The sequence below is a fragment of the Natrix helvetica genome (assembly GCF_964273705.1).
Source record: "Natrix helvetica genome assembly, chromosome: 3".
NCBI classification, from domain to species: domain Eukaryota; kingdom Metazoa; phylum Chordata; class Lepidosauria; order Squamata; family Natricidae; genus Natrix; species Natrix helvetica.
The window spans coordinates 91,599,575-91,627,269 of record NC_138549.1 but is presented as its reverse complement, the minus strand read 5'-3'; the positions used below and the strand labels follow the sequence as shown (position 1 = coordinate 91,627,269).

General features: G+C 39.7%; 1 protein-coding gene across 2 annotated transcripts in view; it reads right to left on the bottom strand.

Annotated features, from left to right (window-relative positions):
• Positions 1-2,054: 2,054 nt before the first annotated feature.
• Positions 2,055-27,695, bottom strand: part of ODF2L (outer dense fiber of sperm tails 2 like) — a 43,381-nt gene continuing 17,740 nt past the window's right edge. The window contains exons 7-18 of one of the 2 annotated variants that reach the window (XM_081947211.1): positions 27,294-27,365; positions 25,316-25,432; positions 23,170-23,355; positions 21,851-21,960; positions 20,032-20,167; positions 19,530-19,640; positions 11,834-11,938; positions 11,547-11,705; positions 9,814-9,899; positions 9,557-9,719; positions 6,334-6,459; positions 2,056-3,104 (exon numbers count right to left, since the gene is read on the bottom strand). In XM_081947211.1, coding sequence (XP_081803337.1) covers positions 2,976-3,104; positions 6,334-6,459; positions 9,557-9,719; positions 9,814-9,899; positions 11,547-11,705; positions 11,834-11,938; positions 19,530-19,640; positions 20,032-20,167; positions 21,851-21,960; positions 23,170-23,355; positions 25,316-25,432; positions 27,294-27,365 — 1,500 coding nt within the window. In that variant the 3' untranslated portion in view covers positions 2,056-2,975. Of the gene's footprint in view, positions 3,105-6,333; positions 6,460-9,556; positions 9,720-9,813; positions 9,900-11,546; positions 11,706-11,833; positions 11,939-19,529; positions 19,641-20,031; positions 20,168-21,850; positions 21,961-23,169; positions 23,356-25,315; positions 25,433-27,293; positions 27,366-27,695 lie in introns of both variants that reach the window. The other variant, XM_081947212.1, reaches the window with a different exon arrangement.

Sequence of the window (27,695 nt, the reverse complement as noted above, 5' to 3'; positions counted from 1 at the left end):
TATCACCTCCTAAATTAACTCCATTGCCAAAGTAGGAGATAGATAGATATAGATATATTGGGGGGGGGGGGGAGGATTTTAGAGATTTAATAATGATAGTCATGCCAGAATTCCTTTCCTGTCTGGATTACTTTGTTTCTCTATCACCTGTATTCCTAGGGTCCCCCCAAAAACTGAAATTGGTCAGAATGGGGCACTTGGGTTATGAACTAACCACACGCTGAGGGCAGAAATCCAAATTAAAGCACCTCTAATAGTGGATAACTGGTTCCTCTGGTTTGGTCATTAGGAAGTTAAAAAAGATGAATCACAATGTGCCTTCCTGAAACTTAAATGCATTTTGTGTCCTCCATTTGGAAATGAGAGCGCCATACTCAAGTCTTTTTCCTTGTAATTTTCTCACATATCTGTAAAGTGCCATTTTTCTTCCTCAGTTTATTTTTCTGAAGGCTAAACGCACCAGCTCTTTCAATCTGTCTTTAGGTTTCTCATCCCTGATTATCCTCATCTTTCTTTGAACCTGTCCCATTGAGATCCTTCTTTAAAGTATGGTGCCCAAAATTGGGACTTATTACTGGGGAGTCTTACCAATGCGAAGCAAATTTATTACTTCCTGTAATTTAGAAATGAGGCTTCGGTTGATGCAGCCTAAAATTGCATTTGCGTTCTTTGTAGCCATTTCACACTGAATTACTGTATTCCATTATTTTTTTCACATTAACTTTTAGCCAGACAGGTATCCCTCCACTTTTTTTTTTACTTCTACATTGGATTACTGTTTCTAAGTGAACAGCTATCCACTTCTCTCTCTTAAATTTCAGTGCTTTCAACCCATTTCTTTTACCTAGCAAAATTGTTCTAAAGTTTATCTGTCTTCTAGGGTGGGGTGTTTCTTTAAAAAAATGTTGTTTTTTTCCCTTTTGGACACCAACCAATGTGTCTCTTGCAACAGTGGCGAATATCTGTAGCTGGGATGTAGGATGAAGGTGAAACTTTGTTATTTGAGCTTGTGGATTGGTTTCAGGACGTTTTGTTACCAGGCTAGGTAACATCTTCAGCAGTCTTTAGGGCAGTGTTTCTCAACCTTGGCAACTTGAAGATGTCTGGACTTCAACTCCCAGAATTCCCCAGCCAGCTGGCTGGGGAATTCTGGGAGTTGAAATCCAGACATCTTCAAGTTGCCAAGGTTGAGAAACACTGCTTTAGGGGATGTCAGTATCAGTGTTCTTTTGTCTATAAGGGCTTCAGGTGTAGGTGTGTCAAGTGAGGGTCTTGTGATAGGTCAGGTGGGAGTCATCAGTAAGAATCTTGTGATGGGTCTTAGGATAAGGAGATGACATCAGGTCAGGGTCATTGGGGGTGAACTGCTGGTGAGTGTGTGTGTGTGTATCTGTGTGTTGAACGTTGGTGCTGTTTCTGGTTGGCTGTGCAGTTGATTTGGATTCTGAGGAGTTTGTAGGCTGGTTGTAGGTCAATGTGTCTGTTGATGGAATTGCTTGTGGAGTGTTAGGCTTAGATGAACTCACGAGCGTGGCCGATTTTTGTGTCGCTCCAATCGAACTGGTGCTGTTTGATGTCAGTGTGGGTAGAGATATGTTTCTTATTTTTATTCTTCTTGTTTTTAAAGCCTCATAGAATCATTTGGATTGGATACTCACTACATAAAATAAATATTAATAAAGATCATAGCCATTTTTATGTCATCTGATGATCTGATAAACATTCCTGCCACCTCTTCATCCTGATCTTTAGTAAAAAGATTGATAAACATAGGATCCAGGATTGAATCTGTGATATTCCATGTGAATCTCACCCCAACTTGATAAGCAGTATTTGAGTGTTATTTCCAAGCCAGATATTAGCTATTCAAGTCATTCCTTCAGCCTATAAACAAGTAATTTGGTAATGTATCATAAAATGCTTCCTGAAAGTTTGCTGACATAAAACCCTATCACACTATATGATTCTTAGAATCTGCTATGAAGTAACCTCATCAAAAAAACAAGGCAAGACTAAATATTGACAAATCAATTCAGAATTCTATTAATGACTCCATTGTTTTAAGTGTTTACAGAATAATCTCTTCATAATCTGCTTTAGAATATTCAGAGATATTGAAGATGTACTAAGAATTTAATTTCTTACAATCCCCTTTCCCTTCCTTTTGGAATGTGAATAGATATTTCTTGATCATTTTGAAAAAATCTCACGCTTCAATGCTGCCTCTGCATTCTACTTTTCACAATTGACTGGTGAAAAACACATAATCTTCTCAAAGGCTAAGCCAAAATAAAATTGTATAATTCTGGTTTTGCTTTGTTCCTTTTGACATCTTTAACGTGCATCAGATAAACTGATTCTTTTAATTTTTAATATACCTAAAGGATCCATCTTTGTTCTTAGCATCTCTTGCCAAAACTAGGTTTGTCTAAATTTTGGCTTTCTTGTCACCAGCTGTTTACTTCCAGGCTATCTTATATATTCTTGTTCATGAAGTATTCCTTTCCCTATCTTTTATATGTGTCATCTTTGGTTTTCAGATGTCAATCAAATTCCTACTATAGCCACATGCTGCTTCTGCGCTCTTCCATTTTTCCCTCATTGCTATTTTCAGCAATTATGACTTTGAGTTTATTAATGTTAGCTTTAAAAAAATAACAACAGGATACTTGTTGGGTTACTCCAGTATTATGAGATTACTTCCCTCCAACGTTATTGCTACTTCCATCACTTCAATGTAGATTTCTATATCAGAGTTAGAATAGCTGTTCCACTTCTGCATTTCTTCACTCTCAAGAATTTTCTGAAACAATCATGCTTGGTAGAGATTTTTTCAGCAGATGTTGGATACGAATATGAATTTTGGGGAACACAGTAGAAGGGAACCTAAACACAATGAGTTCCATTGCTATAAACACAGACAAAAATCTGTTCCAAAATATGTTTTAGTTTGTGGGGGAAAAAAACAAGGAAATTTAGCCAAACATAGTTACATAAGAAGCTTTCAAAAACTTCACATAGTTTTGGATACTTTGGTTTTGGTTTTCTGATCTTTGAAGACCGTGTTCTAGTTCCTTTAAAGACACTTCATGACGTTTATCTCGCTGAAAAAAAAGATAAATAAACATTACTAACAAATTTACACATTGCTATTTTCAGCACCAAGTGCTTGAAGAAGGAAGTTTTCAAGTAATTCAGGGTTCTTAATGTTTTTTTAAAAAATTATTCAAGTAGGGAGGCCAGCTATTTACTCATCTGGTCAGTAAATATCATTGCAATTTGTGAGTGCTAGCTGTAGTAACCACTTCTAGTTAAAAGTGATTACGCAAATGATTGTCTTGGGGAAGGGTTTTTAAAACATACAGTAATGAATAACAGAGTTGAAAAGGATCTTAGAGGTCTTCTAGTCGAACCCCCTGCTCAAGCAGGAGACTCTATACCTATTCAGACAAATTGTAGTTCTCTCTCTTTTTAAAAACTCCCAGTTTTGGAGCACCCACAACTTCTGGAGGCAACCCATCCCACTGATAAATTGTTCTTAAAATCATTGCTCTATATGTAAACCTACAACATATATACATATAACAGGCCTGAGTTTTGTTTATAGGTATATACTATTCACATTTTTTCCATAAATACTTGAAGTGGAACAATCTGATATGTGCTCACTTTTCTGTAATGTATTTTCAGTATATGTGCATTGTACATGCATGTGCATGTGTATATATGCTCCTGTTTGTGTGAAAAAAGATAAACAAAGGATGTGTTCTGTATTAACTCTATGACACTCTGCTGGTGCATGAATTAAAATTAATTCCATGTTTATTTTTAACTGTCAGCCTAAAACAAAAACAGAAAATGCTTAAAATATAACTTAATGGCCCTGACACAAGAAAGGAAAGAAATATTCTATTGAAGCAAGAATTTTAAGACAGATATGATCTGTATCTACCAAATGTTCTGATGCCGTGGTTGGAATGGCTAATTCAAATAAATTAAAGCTTTGTGGTGAAAAAAGTTACTTGATTACTTGATGCAAGTAATATTCCACAAACACCCTGCAAGAACATGAAACTTGGTACATTTATCAAAAGGAAAGAGGGTGACTCAATAGAAAAGCATCTATTCTTATATGTATAAGGCCCAGATTCAATCATTGCCATCTCCAACTAGGGTCAAGCAAGATTTTCATCTGTCATAGCTATTCGGTCCCTCCTTCCTAAATGAAAAAAAGATGGAACTCTGGGAATTTGTTTGTGAGCCCAGTGAAATCTTGTAGCCCACCCAATGAGTGCAGATTTAGATACCATTTTACATCTCTGTACTAAATTTTCACATCAATAAAAAGCAACAGAAGCATTCTATGCATTCTTCACACTTAGCTGCAAGATGTCCAAGCTGTACTTTTAACAATATTTACCTTGGAAGATTCAGCTTTAAGATTATTAAACCATTTTGACAAGTACAACTTCATGTTGTGTGTCAGTTTAGGCCTTTCTTGGTTAAGGAGGCTCTCTGCTCGGTCTTTTCCCTTTTCGAACTATTGCAACGTGGTCTACATGGGACTAACCCTAAAAAATATCCAGATCCGAATGTGGCCACGTAAAGAATCTTGTATGCCCCAAGGATGGGGCATGTTACACCTCTGTTGTGTGAGTTTCACTGAGTGCCGGTTTATTACTGGGTCCAATTCAAGGTGTTGGTTTTATTGGTATTGACTTTTATAAAGCCTTACATGGGGGTAGGTTATGGGGATAGGTTACCTGCAGCATGGTCTTCACCCTACTGCATTAACCTGCTGAGGGAGAGATGGTATGTCCCAGATCCCATCAGTCTTAACTGGCAGAATCCGGGAAGGGAACATTCTGTGCAATTGCCCCTGCCCTTTGAAACATTCTCTCTCCAGAGGCCCCCACTCTCTTGGACTTTTGGAAAAGTCTAAAAACCTGGCTCTGCTGTCTTGCTTAGTGCTCACAAAGGACCACTTGGCCTTGGGGCTGATTAGTACCCGGAAGGTCCTGCTCCCGCCTTTTAATTAATTTTTAATATTAAATTTAAATAACTTTGCCTCTTATAACAATAGCACTTAGACTTATATACCACTTCATATTTGAATTGGTCAAAATGCAGACCAATTTTGTCACTTCATTTGTTTTCAGGATGAGCACTTAGCATTTAGACTTATATACCGCTTCAGAGTGCTTTTACAGCCCGCTCTAAGCGGTTTACAGTGTCAACATATTGCCCCCAACAATCTGGGTCCTCATTTTACCCACCTCGGAAGGATGGAAGGCTGAATCAACCTTGAGCCAGTGAGATTTGAACTGCTGAACTGCAGCTAGCAGTCTGCTGAAATAGCCTGCAGTACTGCACTCTAACCACTGCGCCAGCTCGGCTCTTATATACAGTTTTTACATTTTAATATTTTACTTGTTATACATTTTATTTCTACATATTTGCTCAGTGACTCTCTGTGAGGGAGATGGACAGTTTCTAAATTCTGATAAATGAATAAAATAAAAATATATGGCTATAGTCACTAAAAAGTGTATTTTAGGATTGCAGTTAGGTTTGTTTGAATTTCTCTCCGTCTTAATGAGTTAGGGATCTGATCCCAAATGCCCTTGGTTTAATTCAATATCCTGGCAAGATCCATGCAAGGAAGAAACACATTGTAATCTTACATGGTGAATTAAGTACATTGTTTCTAAGTCCCTGTTCTTGTTTGCTCCAAATTACGAAATGCATTCCAACCGGCCCATGTGTGAGGAGGGGATATTTAATCCTTTCCTTTCAGGCACTTCCTTTTCAAAATTCTGCTTCCCGCCCTTTATAATGATCACAGCCAGAAAAAAAATAATAACGTAGAGAATTCTCAATGGATTCTTAGAAGTAAGGGCATATAATTCAGTAGATAGAGAAACATGCACAGAAAAGGTTTTCTGTAATTGTCCAATTATTGTTAAGAATAAAAAGTCTGGGCTTTGGAAGGAAAAGAATAGATAACAAACAGTAGGAAGTGAAGATTAAGTGTTCTACAAATTCGTACAGTTGTAGACATTGATCGACAGCACCATAGAATAAATTGGAAAATTTATGTGAACTAGAGATCCACATCTAATTAGCCTATTTAAAAATAAACTATACCTAATTTGCTAGATACAATGTGTTTGATCTTTTTGAATTCTTATGGAAATCTAATGAGTTTTAAAAGTTTAAGGCAATTTAAAGTAATACTGAAATAATAAAAAGAATTATCAATCTTAAACTAGATGAAATGTTATTGCAGTACACACATCTAGCTTTTTGATATGAAAAAAAAAGTCTACTTACACTGTCCAGTCTTTTGGATAGCTCTTTCTTTTCTTTTTTCTTCTCTCTTAATTCATTTTCTAGATCCAATATTTTCAACTGAAAAGATCGCTCCTTAGAATTAATTTTTCCTAGTTCCTCTGTTAACTGTAAGAATTAAACATCTTAAGGTTCACTTGAATTACATAACTTTCAACTTCAAGAGTAAACTATTTTGTTTCCATGAGCGGCCACCAACATGCTTGTCTGTTATAGAAATCTATATTTTTAACAGAAAAATGTATAGAAAAAATAGATTGAAATGATATATTTATGATTTCTTTTACATTAACCTTCAGGTTTAATATGAATATTTTCCAAAAGACTACTACCGTTTTCAATAATCACTCAAACAGAAATGATACTATTTTTATAATTTTGACTGCCGACTTCTTGGCTCAGACTAAAATATCAAATTTTACTTTTGTTAAAGCTGTATCTATCTTTGAAACTAAATATTGGCTGAACCCTTGTCCACTTAGAGAAACTAATTGAACATTTTTTCCTAGAGAGGAAGGTTATAATCCAGAAAAGAGTTTTGGTTCAATCCTTGCTATTAGTTATATTATCAGAGAAAGAAAAGCTCCCTTTGTGGATATTCCAGCAAAATCAATTTGCTGGAATTTGATTTTTTAAAAACATAATTAGTAATTTTATCTTTTGTCTCTCTGACTACATTTTTGTATTTGTTTATCAGGATGATTTATTTTTCCCAAAAGGAGGATTTAAAATTTATTTTTCTCCATGCTTTCCTTTTTTCATGGGTTAATTCAGTGTTTCTCAAACTTGGCGACTTTAAGTCCTGTGGACTTCAACTCCCAGAATCCCCCAGCCAGCATAGCTGGCTGGGGAATTCTGGGAGTTGAAGTCCACAGGACTTAAATTCGCCAAGTTTGAGAAACACTGGGTTAATTTGACTTTAAGCAGATTTTCAATATGTTTCATCCCAAACTGTAGGAGTTACAGAACCTGGGGGGTCAGCCTAGAATCCCTACATTTATTTATTTATTTATTTATTTATTTTATTGAACTTATTAGTCGCCCCCTCTCCCCACAGGGACTCGGGGCGACGTACAGAGCAATAATCAAGATAGAACCATATATCGTGCAGAGGAGGTAAAAATAAGTCCATAAATAAGCATACTTACAAAATTTAAAACCCCAAAAATATTAAACTCTAAAAACTTTAAAAACAAAATTTCCCATTATAAAATGACCTGGGGTGGCAAGATTGTAACGTTATGCCAGGCCGGCTTGACGAAACAGGTAGGTCTTCAGCTTCATACGGAAGGAGCGAAGGTCGGTTGTTGTCCGGATGTCTGGGGGGAGGTCATTCCAAAGGGTAGGGCCCACCACAGAGAAGGCCCTACTCCTGGGCACCGCCCTCTGGCACTCTCTAGAGGACGGCACCCGGAGTAGCCCCTCTCTGTGTGAGCGAATGGGTCGCAGGGATGTATGGGGCAGGACGCGATCCCGCAGGTAACTAGGCCCTGTGCCATGGAGCGCTTTGAAGATGGTAACCAGTACCTTGAAGCGCACCCGGTAGGCCACAGGAAGCCAGTGCAGCTCGCGCAGGATAGGTGTTATATGGGAGAATCTCGATCTCCCCATAATAACCCGCGTGGCTGCATTCTGGACCAACTGCAGTCTCCGGGCGCACCTCAAGGGGAGCCCCATGTAGAGAGCGTTACAGTAGTCCAGGCGGGACGTCACCAGCGCGTGAGTGACTGTGCGCAAGGCCTCCCGGTCCAAAAGGGGCCGCAACTGGCGCACCAGGCGAACCTGGTGGAACGCCCCCCTTGCCACGGCCGCCACGTGATCTTACATAGACACAAACAGATTAAATCCAACACCCATTGAATTATGTGGACCCTTATCTAACTCCAAGCAGATGCTAACTGTTAATTGAGAAGATTCTAAACCGTTAAGTAATAAATCAGTTTAATTCAGCCTTCAGATGGAACCTGGTCTTTTACACCTGAATAAACCATCTAATACGTTATATAAGAACGTGCATGGAGATCAAATAAAAAGGGAATCAAAGGATTTTCTCTAAGATGGAAATTATTTAAAGGATAGATACCCAGACAGAGGCATGCCTTAGACTTACTAAAGATTAGGCACACCGCCATTTATTTTAGCTGTCTAAAGGCCAATGTGAATAAGAACCACTATGTTTCAGATAAACTGAGCAATTTATTTCAAGCATCATTTTTTATGCATCTTTTACACTCCACCTTTACATTTCGCTACAATGGTAATAGGTCAAGAATTTAAAATTGAATGTGCCTCTACACATTCCTGAATGCATTTTCCTTTCATAAAAGGCACATGGCTAAATATATTTATATATATTTTACATCTATTTTGCCCTTTTTAAAAACCAAATTTCACAACAGCGGGAAATCTAAGAGATGCTTCTGTTACGATGTGCAATTGGTTTAGAGGAACAATTAGGATGGGTTTTGATCTAGGACTTTTGCACAGGAAGGGAGAAAAGAAACTGAAAAGGAAATTCTTCTGCAATATAACAATTGTTCTGTGATTATATATAATTCTCCTTTAGTCATAATTGGTGTGTGTGGGTGTGTATGTGTGTGTATCCTTGGCTTACAACAGTTCATCTAGTGCAGGGGTGTCAAACTTGGGAACTTTAAGACTTGTGGACTTCAACTCCCAGAATTCCCCAGCCAGCCTGGCTGGGGAATTCTGGGAGTTGAAGTCCACAAGTCTTAAAGTTCCCAAGTTTGGACACCCCTGATCTAGTGACTATTCAAAGTTACAATGGCACTGAAAAAAGTGACTTCTGACCATTTTTCACCTTACGACCGCTGCAGTATCCCCATAGGCATGTGATAAAAATTCAGGTGCTTGGCAACTGACTCATACTTATGACGGTTGCAGCATCCCAGGGTCACGTGATCCCCTTTTGTGACCTTCCCAAAAAGAAAAGTCAATGGGGAAGCCAGATTCACTTAACAACCATATTACTAACTTAACACCTGCAGTGATTCACTTGACCGCTGGGCAAAGAAAGGATATAAAATGGGACAAAACTCACTTAACAAGTGTCTCACTTAGCAACCGAGATTTTGGGCTCAATTGTATTCATAAGTCGAGAGCTATCTATAACTATTTGTAATTATCTGGGACGTATTATTCTTAATTCCATTAACAAAACATTCACCATCAATACTAATTTTACCTGTTTCCTTCCATCTTCCAAAGCAGCTTCTAGCTGTCTTGCTAAAGCATCATATTCTGTAAGTTTCTGTTTAAACTGCAGTTCGGTTTTCTGAAGGCTATCTTCTTGAGTCACCAACCGATTTTCCAGCTCTGTGTTTTGCAATTCAACTTCCTCTAGCTTTCTTTTAAGTCAAATATATACACAAGCGTAAGAATACCACACAGAGAAATAAGTAGGAATAAGTAGCTTTGAAGGAAAGCAAGTGTCACACTTACCTTTTAACTTCCTCATATTTTAGCTGAATGTTGTAATTTTCCTCCTCCAAGGAAAGCTGTTTCAAAAATTCATCACTATGATTTATCTGTTTAAAAAAGGGGAGAAATGTTAGCATGTTAGCAAAGGATATATAGGAATGAACTGCTGTGAAACTAGCTGCAGTAGTGGCGGATAAACCCACTGTAAATACAAACTAGTCGGATTGTATTTTGCAGGAGTAATATACAAAAATCCAAGATTGTGGAAGATCCAGTTCAGGGAGAATTGTGATAGCACTTAGACTTATATATCATTTCACAGTGCTTAACAATCCTCTCTGAACAGTTTACAGACTCAGCATATTGCTCCCAACAATCTGGGTCCTCATTTTACCGACCACAGAAGCATGGAAAGGTGAGTCAACCTTGAGCCAGTCAGATTTGAATGCTGGCAGTCAGCAGAATTAGCCTGCAATACTGCACTTCAACCATTACGTCCCCACAGCTGTTTTCAAGAATTGCTTTCCCATCTGCCCTAGACACAAGAAGGTATGGACATCAGGATCAATTCATTAGATCCTGTTCTGGTTCTTCTCACCTTCTGAATTAAGCTTAACAGGAAATGGACTCGTTTTGTATTATTTCAACAAGTGTTCAGCTGAGTCCATCTTCATTTGCTGGAAAGGGACTTACAAACATATTAGATGAACGAACAAAAAAAACCACTGCCTTTGAATTTCAAAAGTTGTGTGTATTGCTATGCAGCATGCAACCATATGTTTGGAAACAGGCTTGTTTGGATAGTGACTTCTTATTGAAACAGCTTCAATAAGAAACATAAAGATAATTTCAGGAAAATTGAAATTTTGTAATCACTGTATGTCAAAACATTTTCAGACAGCTCTTGAAAAGTATTGCTCCTGAATTAGGTGTGTGGATGGAAGCATTGCTTGTACTGAAAACTCTCAGCATAACTCTCTTCGCAGGGTTGTTGTTGGGGAGAAATAGGAGGGGAAAGAAGTATTAGATATCTCTGCCACCTTTATAAAGGTGGGATAATAATAAAATAATAAACAATCACATTATTCTTCCATTTTATTATATCAGCTTTGTTATTTGCTACCTTCAGGCCCATCCAGAGTTCCTAAAATAGATAGCAATTAATTTTTTTTTGCGTAACCCCGTGCCTCCCTGATACCCGTGTACCCTCTTGACCGGTGCCACATCCCCATATATCCTCCATAACCCAACTCTTTCCAATCCACACTCCCATTCCTCTCCTATCTTTAACCCCTCATCATTTAATAAGAGAAAATTCTAGTTCCAACTGCCACTATAAATTTAGGATTACCTGTATATAACATTTTTAAAATTCCCAGCGGAATGCAAAGTATTTGTTCAATTGTTACTACTGAAAAAGACACTCATTTGTGTCCCAACTACTCTTCCTACCTGGGAGCAACTAATTTCTGAATAATACTGGTCCCAAAGTATTGGGGCCATTTTATGCCCAAATCCCCACTTTGAAAAGAATCTGATATAACACCTACTTTAAAAACAACAGAAAAGAACAATTTGGAACGTATAATTCCTTGAAAAATTGTAGTTAGCTTTTAAAAAAAACACTCCCTCATTTTTTAAAAAGTTGATGATAGTTGATGTTCAGGATGAGAGCCAAGTTGCCAGTTTTTTTAAAAAAATATTTTTCGGTGCTGGTTTAAATATCAAGCAGGAAAGTTTTATTCTCGAAGCACCTGAGCCTGCAGCTCCCTAAGGGTTTTGGATTTTTCTACGCAGCTCTTTTGGCAGGAGAGTAGGCTTTCCTGATCCTTCTGCAGTTTCTCTTCAGCTGCTTTCTGTAAGCCACGGGCATAGTCTACCTCCTTCTGGCGAGCCTCCGTTTGGCTCTTCATCTGCGTAATGGCATCGGGAATGGAGGGAAAAAACATAAGAGTTCAGTCACTTTGTTCACTTTCCTGCAATCAAACCATAAACCAAAGAATGGAACACAAAGAATTTACTATAGATTGGAACCACGTACCGCATCCCTTTCTACATCTCTGCCTTCTGTTATAGTTCCGCTGTCATGCATGATCTTTTCATATCTTGTTCTCAGTTCTTCAGCTTCCACTTCTAATTTCGCCACCTAGGACAACATTTTATTTATTTTATATTATTGTCATTTATATACATATATTAATACATACATGTAGCAGCATTATTTGGGCTAGATTTAGGATCATGTTACTCAGTGGTGAACCTAGCATACTTGACACCCAAAGAGTACCATTTTTAGTGTCCCCTTCCTTTGTTGCTAAAAGCCTATTTGGTGTAATGATTAAGGAATCAGACTAGAATACAGGAGGCTGTGAGTTCTAGCCTCGCCATAGCCACAAAACCAGCTGGATGACATTGGACTGGTCACTTTTCTTAACCATAAGAAGAAGGAATTGGCAAGCCATTTCTAAAAAATGATGACTTCCAGGGGAGGAACAGTGAAATAAACTTCTCCAAAGTAGTGGAGATGACAATGCAGCAAAGAATGACCGTTGTCTTACCTGAACGGTCGTTCTCATGGCGCTGCGGAGAGTACAAGGATGGGTTAACACAGCCTGTTTGCCCATGGACTGAGTAGATTTTTCCCCTCTGGCCACGCCTCCTTTGCCTCTTCTGGCTCAGTTTTAAAAACGAGGTCTTGTCCGACGAAGACGTTCTCAGCTCACACCTGTGCAAAGATACAATCTCGGAGCTAAACAATTACCCTGGGTGGGTCTTGTACTCTCCGCAGTGCCATGAGAACGACCGTTCAGGTAAGACAACGGTCATTCTCCATAGCGCTGCTTGGAGAGTACAAGGATGGGACATGCCCAAGCTATTGTGTCCCAGGGCGGGAAGAAGTGACATTGTCCGGAGCCTCAATAACCTTCTGTAATACTCTACGGCCAAAAGAGGCTTCGGCAGAGGCAAAGGAATCGATCTTGTAGTTTCTAATGAAAGCCGTGGGAGACGCCCACGTGGCCGCTCTGCAAATGTCCAGAATAGATGCTTGAGTCGCCCAGGCCGCGGTCGTGGCCGCACTTCTGGTGGAATGTGCCGTTACACGAGGTGGAACCGGCTTGCCCTGAAGGTCATATGTCATCTTAATGCAAGCTCGCAGCCACCGACCTATGGTTGAAGATGACACCTTGCGACCCAGAGAACCTGGTTGAAAAGACACAAAGAAGGCCTCGGAGTGCCTGATATCCTTAGTTCGTTTCAGGTAAATACGGACTGCCCTTCGCACGTCCAATTTGTGCCACCTGCGCTCCTTGGAGTGTTGAGGGCTGGGACAGAAGTTCGGGAGGATAACCTCCTGAGACCTGTGAAAATGAGAATTCACCTTCGGCATGAAGGCGGGGTCTAACCGTAGGATGACCCTGTCTGGGTGGATGATGCACAGCTCTTCCTTGGCCGAGAAGGCCGCAATCTCAGATACCCTTCTGGCTGAAGTAATGGCTATGAGGAAGGCAGTCTTAAGAGTCAGATGTCGAAGAGATACCTTCCTCAAAGGTTCGAAGGGAGCCGCTGTCAATGCCTGCAGGACAAAGGGTAGGTTCCAGGTCGGGTACCTGTGCACCACCTGGGGTCGGATGTTGTAGGCCCCCTTCAAGAAGCTTTTGACCTGAGGATGGTGACTCAGGGATTGAGGTTGGTGTCTGGCTAAGATGGTGGATAATGCAGCAACCTGGCGCCTGAGAGTGGCTGGTGCTAGTCCTTTGTCCAAGCCCTCCTGTAGGAAGTCCAATAACTGAGGGATGGACGCTTCCACACTGTCAATGTCCCGTTTGCTGCACCAGGAAGAAAAGGCAGCCCAAGTCGCGTCATAAATGCGAGTAGTGGCCGGACGTCTGGAAGCTTGGATGGTTTTAATGACGTTGTCTGAGAGGCTCTGGTCCCTCAGGAGCTGCCCCTCAAGTGCCAGACGGCTAACTGCAACCATTGGGGCTCTGGATGGTTGATGGCCCCTTGACGCAAGGATACCTGGTCTGGAGGAATTCTCCACGGTTGCTCCACAGACAGATCGACTAGGTCCGCGAACCAGGATCTCCTGGGCCAATGTGGAGCTACCAGAATGAGCTCCGCCCCCTCCTTCAGCAGCTTGTAGATCACCTGCGGGATCAGAGGGAGGGGCGGAAACGCATAAAGAAGCCCTGGAGGCCAGTTGGACCTCAGGGCATCCGTTCCCTCCGCTTGTGCTGACTTGTAGCGGGAGAAGAACCGCTGGAGCTGTGTGTTTGCCGCCGAGGCAAACAGGTCGACCTGTGGGAGACCAAACCTCCTTACCACCTGTGCGAACAGGTCCGGATGAAGTTGCCACTCCGAGTTGTCGATGGTCTGACGGCTCAACCAATCCGCACTTACGTTGCTGGTCCCGGAGATGTGATCCGCCCTCAGCGACGCTAAGTGGATCTCTGCCCATCGTCCTATGGCCTCCGCCTCTGACATGAGTCTTTTGGAGTGGGTCCCTCCTTGTCGGTTCACGTGAGCCTTTGTGGCCACATTGTCGGTCAGCAGCAGAACGTGGTGCCCCTTCAGCTGTTCTGCAAATCTCCTCAGCGCAAGCCGGGCTGCCCTGAGCTCTAGCCAATTGATGCTCCGGGCTGCCTCCGCGCTGGACCACCTGCCTTGCGCCAGCTGGCCTTGGCAATGCGCCCCCCAACCGTAGAGACTGGCGTCGGTCGTTACCACGATCCTGTCGGGTTCTCTGAATAGGCAACCCTTCTCCACTGCTCGAGACTGCCACCAACTCAGAGACCGAGTCACTCTTGGTGGGATGCGAACTTTCTTGGTGGAGTTGCTGATCTTTGCTCTTTGCATTGGAAGTAAGAACCATTGCAGTTCCCTTGCATGAAGACGTGCCCAGGGAACTATGTTGAGACAAGAAATCATGATCCCTAACAGTTGGGATAGCTGCACTACCTGCCAGGACCTGTTCCTGCGACACAACCGGATTCTGCTCCTGAGGTTGCGGATTCTTTCCGGAGACAGGGACACCTGGCAAGACACCGAGTCTATTATGGCGCCCAGATGTTGTATGCGTGTGGCAGGAGTCAGGTTGCTTTTTTCCATGTTTACGGAAAACCCGTGGTCCTGTAAGGTGTGAACTGTGACGTTTACATCTCTCACCGCTTGCTGCTGAGTTCTTGAATGGATGATGATGTCGTCCAGATAGCACTCCAGGCGGACTGGAAGCTTGCGCAGGTGGGCCGCCACAGCTGCAAGAAGCTTCGTGAACGTTCTGGGTGCAGAAGAAAGTCCGAACGGAAGCGCCCTGTATTGGAAGTGCTTTCCGTTGTAACACAAGCGCAGGAACTTCCTGTGTGCAGGATGGATGGGCACATGCAGGTACGCCTCCTTGAGATCGATGGAGGTGAGCAGATCCCCTTGTCGCATGCAGCTTAGGATCGACTGGAGAGACTGCATTTTGAAGCGCTTGTAGGCCAGATGTCTGTTCAGGCGCTTCAGATCTAAAATGGCCCTCCACCCCCCTGAATTCTTGGGGACCAGGAAGAGAATGGAATAGAACCCCCTCCCTTCCTGTTCTGGAGGAACTGCCTCTATTGCGTTGATCTGCAGAAGATGATCTATCTCTGCCTGCATGAGAGCCCTCTTTACAGGGTTCTTGGATAGTGGGCAGCGAACAAAGGTCCGCGGAGGAGAGGATAGAAACTCCAAGGTTAGACCCCTCCTGATGGTATTTAATACCCACTTGTCCGAGGTTGTTTCCTCCCAACGGTCTGCATAGAATTGCAGGTGGCCCCCGATGGGAGGAGACCCCAGACGGTCACTTCCCACGTCTAAACTGACGGTTGTGGGATCCCCCACGAAAGGGCTTCCGAAAGGACCCCTGATTGGATTGTCTGCCCCTGGAAGAAAAGTTGTTTCGTTCCTGGGACCTGTCAGAGGACTGGTTAAACTGTCTTTGGGAGGAATATGAAGAGGAAGAGGCCTGGCCACCTTCCTGTGCCCGAAAGGCCTGTTTCCTGAACGAGCCCTGACCTTTCCTGTCATGCTTCCTGAAGGTGGAAGGAAGAACCTTCCTCTTATCCTTTGTCTCAATTAGGAATTTCTCTAGGGAATCCCCAAAGAGGTTCTCTCCCTTGAAAGGAGCTGAAGCCAGCTTCCACTTAGCCTTCATGTCCGCCTGCCAGTGCCGAAGCCAAAGCAGGCGGCGAGAAGTGATGTTGGACGCTAGTGCCCTGGAGGCGAATTTCGCTGCGTGCAGGGACGCATCAGAGGCGTATTCCACAGCCGTAATGATCTTGTTAAGATCATGTCGCCAACGAGATGCTTCAGATGGGGGCTGAGATCTGAGTTGGCGCAGCCATAATAAGGATGCCCTCGTAAAGAACGAGGCCGAAGTGGAGGTCTTGATCGCCCAGGCAGCCGCCTGGTGCGTTTTGAGACAAGCCTTTTCTGCCCTCTTATCCTCTGCCTTTAACCCTTCTAATAACTCGGCCGGGAGATTAGAATTAGAGGTCAGAGAGACCACAGGGGCATCCACTTCTGGAGGCTTCAATACATCCTCCAGCCTAGGTTCTAAGGGGTACAGAGATTTGTCTGCGCCACTGGGGTTGGCCAGGGTACCTGGCTGTGCCCATTGGCGCTGAATAACCTCCATGAACATATCAGGGACTGGTATCAGTTCTGGGTCAGGGGTTGTTTCGCTGAACAGCCCTGCCATGAGGTCCTGGGAAGTAGAGGGGACTTCCTTGTCCTTAGGTTTGGCACCAAGCTCAGTAGAGGCTCTGGCCTTGTGTAAGATGGACTTGAATAAGGCTGGCTTAAAGAGACCAGTGAAGGAGGGCTTGTCTGGAGGCATATCCTCATCCTCCGAGAGGGCAAAGTCCTCAGCAGCCTCCTCCTCCCACGTAGACACCTCTGTGGTGATAGAAGTGCCCGGGGAATCGAGTACTCTGGTCCTCTTTTCCCCCAGGGGGCGAGTAGGCCTAGAGGCCTTGCCACCCCTGCCTTCCTGTAGCCTCATGGCTTCTACCACACCCTGGGAAATAGCCTGCGTGATGAGATCCCTCATCTCTGCTGACATAGCTGGGCCCTTGTCCTCTACAGGTCTGGATTGGGCATAGGCCTGTCCCCTGGCACCCCTAGGAGGATCTCTCTGATCCTCTGCATGAAAACAACATTGAAAGGAGGGGATATCCTCCCTGACTGAAGAGCTAGGAGAACCTGGGTAACCCAGAGAGGCTGCAGGGGATCCTGACATGGAATCCCTATCACAGCAGGATGGGGATCTATCCCCCATCTCCTCCCCCTGCTCTATCTCCCTCTGGATGGGTGGGGAAGGAACTGGCCCAGCCTCACTTGGTAAGGGTGCAGAGGGAATCTGGGGCCTAGCAGACTTATCCTTCAGGGAGTCCTGCCCCTTGTCCCCTTGAATTTTGGGGGCCTTACTCCCAGCTGCAGAGTGGGAAGCTTTCCCCCCAGCGCCCTTATTTCCCTTTCTCCCCTGGCCTGAGGGATCTGGCCTACTGCGCTTTGCAGATGGCCCTGCCAGCTCCTCCCTTCGCTCCAAACCTTCATCAGCCATCCTTGGTTGATCTTGAGTCGAAGAGGTCGCTGCTGAGGGAAGGGCAGTGGACGCTGGCCCGACGGCTCCAGAAGCGTCTGCAGACTCAGATGGGAGGCTGGATCAGGCACCAGGACACTCCTTGCCGCTTCCCCTTGGGTGGCTGGGGAACTTCAGGCTTGCTGGAGACCCAGACAAGCCCTCGCAATCCTCTGCGGCTGTCTGTTGAGGCGGAGAGGCTCTGCTGCTTGCTGCTGCTTTCCGGAAGGTAAAAAAGTCTCAAAAAAAATGGCCGCCGGTTCTTCTGCGCGCCAAAAGCCTCACTTAAGGGCCAGGCGCTTCTCATTGGCTGCAGCCGAAAAGCGCGCCAAAGCAGCGCTTTTCAAAATGGCCGCCGCTCTCCCGATCGGCAAAAGACGCCGTTTGGAGAAGCAAGGGCTTTTTTAAAAGCCTCTCCTCCAAAGCGACCAGGGAAGCACAGGGATTGCCGTCCTTCCCTGCGCTTGCCAGCAGACGCCGGACAAGCGGCCTCGCTTGTTCCCCCAGCTGCGACTAAGCAGCTGTGGAACTGATCGCTGCCTCAGCCTTAGTTAGGTAAATCCTCTTCGATAAAAAATAGAAAAAAGGAAAATAAAAAATCAAAATAATAAAACCTGGGGAAAAATCCTAATAACAACTAAATATCACATAAAATACTCTAAAATTACTATTGGAGAACCCAGCCTATTTGCTCAATGCTGAGTGTTCCCCAAACTCGTCCTATCGGGCGGACTGAGTTTTTAAAACTGAGCCAGAAGAGGCAAAGGAGGCGTGGCCAGAGGGGAAAAATCTACTCAGTCCATGGGCAAACAGGCTGTGTTAACCCATCCTTGTACTCTCCAAGCAGCGCTATGGAGAAAAATAAGCACAGTTCAACTGAACTTTCTAGACACAAAGATTGTCCACTTGTGCTCTGGGTGGCTGTTCTTAAGCACCAAGAGACGAGAGAATCCACCAAAAGCTCTTAACAGTGATGGAGACTTTAAAGACACTGGGATCATCTAATCTCACTTTTTAAACACTTTGGATTTACAATTATTTTAAACCTAAAAGAGCTTTTCCATACAAGAAGTTTAAAAAACTACCTGGTAAGTAAATCTCCATCCCAGAACAGAAGAAAAATTAACTCACAGCTTAAAGAATTTAAAAATAAATGCAAAAACCTAAGTAAGAATTTAACTGAATAAACTTTTAAATGAATTAAGGTAACAGACAAAATTAGAATATTAAGACTTTTGCTAAAAAATTTGAAAAGCTGAGTAAACAAAATAATATCTGTGTGGGAATATAAATTTTTAATCTATTAGGAATGTGATAACTGGGTGAAATTTGAAAATTAAAAAAACATAGAAACCTAGACTTTGTGATTACAAAAATGGAACACTAGAGGGGACTAACGTTCCAGGCAAGAAAGAGAAAAGTGCAATTTACAATATGACAGATAAAGGCATGACACTAGACATTTAAGAGGATTTTGAAGAACTGGGACAGAAACTTGAGAGCAATGAATCTCCAAATGTATTTTTCAAACATAGATTCTATAGAGGAAATGAAAATTATGAAAGAAAGCAATGTGCCTATGTAAAACCCATTTATTTTGCTCAGCTGGTGTTAAAAAAAGAGAAAACAATAACTTCATATTGTGTTCTTATCACTTCCTATACATGAAATACAGCACTTGTGCCATTTTCATTTTTTTTCCTGTTGCAATGGAGCCCACTTGGAAGATTTTGATGAGATAATATGTATGAGATTGCTTTGTTTTAATTTTAAAATGAAGTGTGTTTTTTATGTTATGCATAGCTCCAATAAATGTAAGGCTCTAAACCAGAATCTTTTAAAGTGGTCATTATTGATTCCCAAAAGTTACTGTTGTTGTTGTTGTTGTTGTTGTTATTATTATTATTATTATTTTTCATAGCACTATTTGTGAAAGTAGTATTTATTAAATTTTCAAAAATACATGTTTTGAGATTGTTGAACAATCTGAAATTTATAAAGAGGTTTATGACCTGAATAATTCTGCTCTAAACTGAGGTAGGATTGCTAGAATAATAGGAAACGCATACCTTCAATTCATATGATGTATAAGGAGGAAATTTCATCCAAATTATGTTCACAGCAAACTTACCTCAATTTTATACTGCTCAACCAGTTCTTCTTGCTGATGCACTTGTTCATGTAAATGTTTAAGTTCAGCTTCTGCAGTAATAAAATCTGCTTCCAAATCGTCTAGGGATGCCTACAATTGAACACAATTTGTATAAGCACTAGTCGTGAAAAATGTAATTGTGAAAAATTTGGTAAAAAATATTTGGGATTCTTAAATGTAGGATACATAACAATCAATATTATAAGCTGAATCTTATATTTACTTCTGAATAAGTCCCCTATTAAACTGAAAATCTTTCTTAATATACATTTTGAGAACTAGAATGAACTTTAAGCTTTCCATCCAAAATGAAGACTTTCACAGAAGGATTAGGCAGGAGAAAAAACCCTGTCTATTTCCATTAGTGTATTTTCAGCAAATCGAGACAGTCTCTAAAATTATTTAGGAAAAGAACTGGAATTTCATTGAGGAAGTTGGACTGAGTAACGCTTTACTATAGATAAAAGTTTAGATAACTTGCCTTTAGCCTTGAATTTTCTGTAGAAATCTTTTTATTTTCAGAAGCAACAAAATTGATCTTTTGGATAATCTTGTTCGTGGACTTTCTTTCATCCTCTTCTATTCTCTTTAGATCCATTACAAGGTCTGTGGTCTGCCTTTCAAGTTTAAAATACAACATCTTTAGCCATTAATATGTGTAATAGTATGTGTAATACTATTTAATTGTAAATGCATTGCAATAATTATAATTGGTTTAAATATAATCTCTATTAGCAACTTCTTAGATGTTTAGATGTATATCTTCACATATAGAAAACTGTGTTTCAATAAATAAAATCTACTTATTCTAACTGATGACATGAAAAAGACTTAATTAAATTGATTGATTGGGAATTTAAGATTTATTCAAGAGTAGCAATGTCTTATGTCCCTCTACTTTGTGGTATGTTGTGCTGTATTTTTCCAGCAGTCAACTTAATAAAAACTGCAGTGACATCCAGTTTGTATGGCTCCAAAACACTGCATTATAAAACTGCACTAGAAAAGAGGTGTATGATTTTATCTATGCTATTCCTAGTAACTGATCAGATTAATTATGATTAGTAATTATCAGTAAGATGATCAATAAGTTCCATACATGTCACAGTCCAGTTACTGCAACAGCTGGAAATTTTTATAGACTCCAGAAACTCAAGTGTTCCTTGTTACAGACCAGGGTGTCAAACTCCCGGCCCATGGGCCGGATGCGCCACGCCCGGTTTAGCGAAGGGGGAAAACGTCCCCATACGTCACGTGATGCCTCTGTGACAACGTGAGTTTGACACCCCTATTATAGACATTATAGCAGAACCATGTTTGACAATGGTGGAAGAAAAAAGGTGCCCGGCAATATCTTTTATACTAACAAGTTTAATAAAGTTTGACCTACAGCTGACTTCATCAGTGTTTGCAGATTGATGGGAAAATATCTAATCCCTAACAGAAGAATTAACATCATTGCATTTAATAGCTTTCCTCTCTGCAATTACACTGAAGTGGAAATGCTTTTCTCTACCACCAGCATTGAAATGCATGTAAGTTACTTTCTGTGAAGCAGTTTTATGATGGAATGATGTGGCAAACACCCTATTATAACTGGTTATAGAAGAAATGCTGCAAAGGAGCAACTGAAAAGAAAAAAAATATTCTCTCTCTTCACCAGCTTTCTTTCAATATTGGCCATGGTCAAAGAGAAACCTCTTCTTTCAACAGCCACTATGGAAACCCAGTCACCTAACAGAAGAGACATTCAACCTATTCTTCCTCTAAAGGCCTGTTCATTCACCCAGTCACCAATGGTGACTAAATGAGTATTTATATCCCAAATGAATTTCTTGCAAATGAACCACAGTAGGTACAAATCTACCATAACAGAAGCAGGATAGGAACTAACTAATGATAATGCTTTTGTATCTTCTTCTCAGTGTCTTTAAAAAAATATAATAGATAAGCAGTGTAATTGTTGCCCCACTAAAAAGACTAACATAGATATTTTCCAAACTAGTTCACTGCTTAGGAAAAATGATCACAACTCAATGACCCACAGTAAGTCTGTTTTATTTCTAAAAACCATTAAGGCCACAGGAAAATGACTGAAATCCAAAAACTTCCCTATTGTAAAGTTGGAGCTTGTTATTTATTTAGTTCTTTTTATTTTGTTGATTCCAATCAAACATCCAAGTAAAATATCCTAGGAGAATGGAAATTATAAACATGATATACATTACATGAAAAAATGAAAACAGACTATGTTATATCCTTTAAAAAAGAGAATTATTTAGCCACAGGCATCTACTTACTTTTTTAAAGTTTCAACCTGGACCTCTAACTTGATTTTTTCCTCTATTATGATCTCGTGATGACTTTTCCAGATATTAGAAGCCGAAAATGCCTCCGACAACTGGATTTCCTGGAGATAATACAAAATTTAGACTTTGTATTTACAAGGACCCCACTTTCAAATTCCATAAGCTCAGGAGAAATTTTTCTTCAAAGCAGTTTTTGAAGGTATGGCAGTAGAACACAGAGTAACATTTGAAACCTCACCATAAATACATCACTTAAAAAGTAAAAACAAATAAACCAAGCCTATAAAACACTTTAAAGTGTAAACTGTAACATAACCTAACAATATCACAGTGGAATTTTCCAAAATACTAGGAATGTTTTTCCTCAATGAACAATATTAATGTTTGGTTCAGAAACATTTTTTTAAGAAGACAAAGAAATGACCACAACTTTTAATTGTTATCCCAGGTAATTTCTTCTTCATTATCCACCAAAGGTTTATAGGAAAGAATAAGAGAAGGTTGCTTAGAAACATTTCTATTTTAACTGCCTGGAATGCCTGATTGGCAAATGCTAATGAGATTGCTATCAACAAACCCAATGAGAACCTTATTGGAATTATATGCTTTTAAAAAAAAACGACTGGAACCTGGAAAGCATTTTGCAGTAGAACTGCATTTCACCAGTTGCCACAGGTAACGGGGAGTTCTGTTTAGAGGAACAAATATGCTGAACGAGAAGCAATGGTTGACTCCCCTCTTTCTCCTTGTCCAGAATCAAATTGAGCAGATTATTGGAAAAATCCTCCTCTCTGAGTGAAGGACAGAAATCCAGGGATTGCTATTAGCTCCTAGCTCCTTATCTTCCAGGCTAGAAACCTTTGTATGCTTATTTACAAGTCTGCAGTAGAATACTGCTTACAACAAACACTCATAAACACACCTGTTCCAGTTAAGGAAAGCTCATTGTTACACACACATACACACTCACTATAGCTACAATATTCATCTAGCATTGATGATGTTACCTAGTTTGGTAAAACAACCAAGTTCAGAGATTCCCTGTAAGTCATCCCAGTACCCTTATATGCATTTCATCATAAAATAATGTAAACATGCATGTGCATATATGAAGTTGAATTTCTATCTATTAAATCACTAGCCAATGATTAGTTTCCTTTTAGGAAGGTGTCAGCAATATTTTTAAACCAGCAGGCATGTCTGGAGTTCAGAAGGTGTGTTGAGGGCAGTCTCATAAAGTAGCTACTATGGAGCTATCAGCAGCCCTATCACTCTTCTATCCGCTCACCTCGACTTCTACAATTACTAACCTTCTCCTTCATTTTTGAAAATAGGTTTTCGACAACCATTTTCATCTGTTCAGCTCTTTGTTTCTGAACAAAAGCTGCTCTTTTCAGGGCGTTCCTCCGTTCCACTTTCCTTTTCTTTTCAGCCAAAATTTTCTGCTTATATTCACCAACTTGCCTCTTCCATTCAACAATATTCTTCTCCATTGTCTGCAACAGAAATGTTTAAATGTGTTCTGAGTACAGGAACATTAATGTGAATGTTGACTAGAATTGACATATAATGTACCTCCTATCTTTATTATCTTTATAAATAACTCAAGATGATAAGCATATCTAACACTCTTTCCTTCTATTTTTCCTACAAGAACCCTGTGAGATGAGTTGGGCTGAGAGAGTGGCTAAAAGTTCCATTACTGGATCAAGGCTATTTAAAATGTACCAAGTGTGATAAAGTATTTTGAATATCTAGCTGACATAATAAGTACTGAAAATATGAACACTAATGGATGCTACCTGACTCAAGCATACATTATCAACTCTATATTCAAGGATAAACAGAAAGCCTGAGAAAGGGAGGGAAATATTCTGCTACTGCTTTCTGGAAAAATATTATTTATCTTATACACAATCAAAAATCATGCCATTTTATTAATAGTGTAAATCCTGTGCACATCTACTCAGAAATAAACTCTTTTTTTTTGCATTCAAAGGGATTACTTCCAAGTATTGTTAAATGGATCTATACCCTAATGTTTAATTTATTGATAACCCCATAAACAAGGATAACAGTTTTTTGAATCCAGTATGAAAAGGAAGTCATTCTGAACAGATCAAATCAGTCTGGTTTATGTTTTTTTGTGGAACATAAAGGAAGCACAAAAGTACTGAAAACTGTTTGAAGCAAAACATGGATATTTGATCCGGATTATGAAATGAAATTGGGCAAGGGAAGAAAAGAAAAAGGTTGGAAAAATGTGAGTAGGTCCAGTGTAATATGCCACACTGGCATAGTCGTGGTGACAATGGAACGGAAGCAGGGGACCAAAGGAAGAGACAGCACTAGCAAGATGACAGAGGAGGGGAAGGAAACTAGTTGCTAGGTAACCAGTAGTCATATATTTCAATTAAAGTAGAGTCTATATACAGAGGAGAACAACATTGTCTTTAAAAAGGCACTGTACAACTACAATCATTTTATACAACAGCATCAAGTAACAAATCAAGCTGAGGAGTGCAAAAATGTTGTTTTAATTGGATCAGACAGTCTAAAGAGGTTGCCTGGGGAAATATTTTAAGCTACTATTCCAATATAAACTTTCCAGTACTACACTTTCATTTCTGTAGCCACCAGCCAGGTTAGAGCAGGCCTGTGTAAGTTGAAGCCTGCCAAGTCAAATGTAGTCCACCTGCAATGTATGATAATCTTCCAAAAATGCAAAAAAAAATGTTTTTGCATCTGCTTGGAAATACATGGAACGAAAGTGTGAATTAATTCATATGTTACAATACAAGCAGGTTGGTTCGGCATAAATGGATATGCCATTTGCCCAGTTTACTGACATGTCAGTAACAATCTATATCGATGTTTTATTTCCTGCTATCACCAGATGTCACCATCACAGTTATGTAATTTTGACAAAAAAACCCCACCAATCTAGACATAAAACAACTTTATGGACAGAACGTTCACATTATTTACAACATCTGTCAATTGTGATTACACTTAAGAATATAATATTTTAGAATGTAAATTAAAAATAAACAATGAGGTTATTTTCCATGGTTTGGAATCTGAACTTGGTTACTGGCCTTCACAAGCTATGACGTTTTAATCTGTTGTATTTTAATACGGACTGTACACCGCCCCGAGTCCCTTTCGGGAGAGGGGGCGGTATATAAACGCTAATAATAAATAAATAAATAAATAAATAAATAAATAAATAAATAAATAAATGACATTTAGCTATTTTCTGTCTCCAAGAAAAACATGCTTTGATGGAATTAACGAGATCTATTAGCAGATATATTTGTGACTGCCAAATAGGCAAGGTTTTTTAAAGAAAGCAGCCCATTCAATTGTATTTTGCATAAAAGTTTACATAACTACTTTCCCAACTCAGAGATATCCACCTTTTTATTAAGGAAACCAAAATTATAAAAAACTAACCTGAAATTTTGCTCTTAGTTGATTATTTTCTTCTTCTTTTTTTTCTACCTGAGACTGTAGATGAGTTTGTACTGTTTGTATTGCTTCAGAATGGCGGTATGTTTTTTGTATGTTAGCCTAAAATATAAAAGAAACGCCTAAATAAATTCCAAAAAGCTGCATAAAAAACAAATTTTGTGTTTTTTTTCAAGAACTGAATTAATAACAGCTGCATCTGGCATGATCACTGCGAAATATGCTGAAGTTTTAATTCAGTGTATATGTGCTCCCCATCCTTCTACTAATCCAGTTTAAATGCTTATATTGCATGCAGATCTATATGAATTAGGAAGCAAATGTTCCAACTATTTGAAACCAGAGATAATTTAATTTACAAACTATATAGACTTTTTAAAAGACAAAAAAATATTTAAAAAAAAATATAGAAATAGATATTAATCATATGATTAATATATTTTAATACATCATTGATATTTTATATTGTGAGAGAGTTCCTATCCATTCAAGCATATTTCTGTTAAACTTTAAAGGTATTTGGTTAACAGAAATGGAATTATTAAAAAGAGTGAGTTATTGTGGATGATAAACAATGCTTTAAGAGAATCCTGTAAACTATATGTAGATTATATAGTATGATCAATCAATATATATAAAGCCAAACTCCAAATTTTATGTATAAAACTATAATCTAAAAATGGTTTCCTAATATAATTGAATTCAACATCTGGTTTACTTATTTAACATGAAGTTATTCCAGACAATTTAGTTAGACTTTCTTCCACAGAGCATAAGAAAGATATTTTTCAACAGAAAACAGAAAACCCTTGTAGCCATTAACACATACAATGTGCAATCTGTATATTCTGAATGAATCTGTGGGTTAATGAAATATAATAAAATATCTCAGGATGAAACAGGATGATGAGTGTCAAAATGTGTTTCTTTCTGTGATGATTTTTTAGTATTGTTGAGCTTTACCATGTTGCCACCATATCTAAAAACAGGGAAACAGGGTTAAGTCTTTTCTAAATTACTATTTTATCTTCTCTAAATGCCCTACTTTTTACAGCAATAAATGGATTCAATACGTTTCCTAGTCACTTGTAGTTGAAAGGTTGCAACCCTCATCTTCCATGGTGCATTGCTGGAATTTCTCTTTCAGAAGGAAAAAAAAGCACAGGGGAAAATACGAAGTAATTTTCTCAGGAAAGCTCAGGAAAAGAAAAATAGTAATTAAAAAGAAAAGAAATCTTGTCTTGAGCCTTTTATTTGCAAGACAGTAGTCATATCGGTTAGCAATTGTAGCATTTATGAAAAAGATGGCTTGAAAATGCATTAGGGGTCATGGTAAACTTTTGACTCGACTGAAGGAGATTTTTGTTTCTATGATGTAGTCAATCAACCACTTCACAAACTAATGTGCACTTTCTGAAATGAACAGAAGTGCTAGACTAACATAATGTGGAAAATTCCAGAAATTGTTGCTAGCCCATTCAGATAAACCAAATTTTTATTTTTATGATTTTACTCCATTTTTACTTCCAAATTAATTCTCAAAGCAGCTCATTTATTTATGAAAATAAATGCAGGGGCCAAGAAATAAAGGCTGTTTGATACTTTAATGAAAATATCACAAGAAATGTTAGTAAAAATGTAGAGTACAAGAAAAAAAAATTACATCAATTGTTTATAAACATTCCATCAGCATAAATTCTTACTTGATAAATTTTAGATAAATAATGGATACATAATAAAATACAGCAGTATATAAAATATAACTCTTATGTTCCCTTATAGCTGGAAATTCAGTTCAGTAAAGTATATTTTCAGATATGGGATTGAAGCTTATACATCCTGAAGTCAAAGGATTCCAAAAGCAATGAGATTATCATATAACCTTATAGCCAGGCACAGCTTCTTGTTATGCAAATAAACATTTTTTTTAAAAAGTATTCCTTGAAGAAACATATTAACTTACTTTTTCTTGCTGAAGCTCATCTGAAAGCTCTAAAATATGCTTCTCTTGTTGAATCACTTCATTTCTGAGGCTCTTCAGGCACAAGGAGAGAAAAGAACCAGTATCAGGAAAAATTTGAGATTGTTATTTTTAGATGAATTCTATCCTTACTAGTAGGTATAATGTCTAGGGGTCATTCGCATACCAAGTAGCCAACATTTATTACTTAAGTGTGCTTAATTCCACCCTCCCCTCCCAAATACTGAAAATGAGCCAGTTTAGTGTAGTGGTTTAGGCACCAGACTAGAGACCAGGAGTTCTAGCCCTGCATTAGGCATGAAGTTAGCTGAGTGTCCTTGGGCCAGCCAACTTTCTCAGTCCTAGAAGTGAGGCAATGGCAAGCCACTTCTATAAAACCCTTGC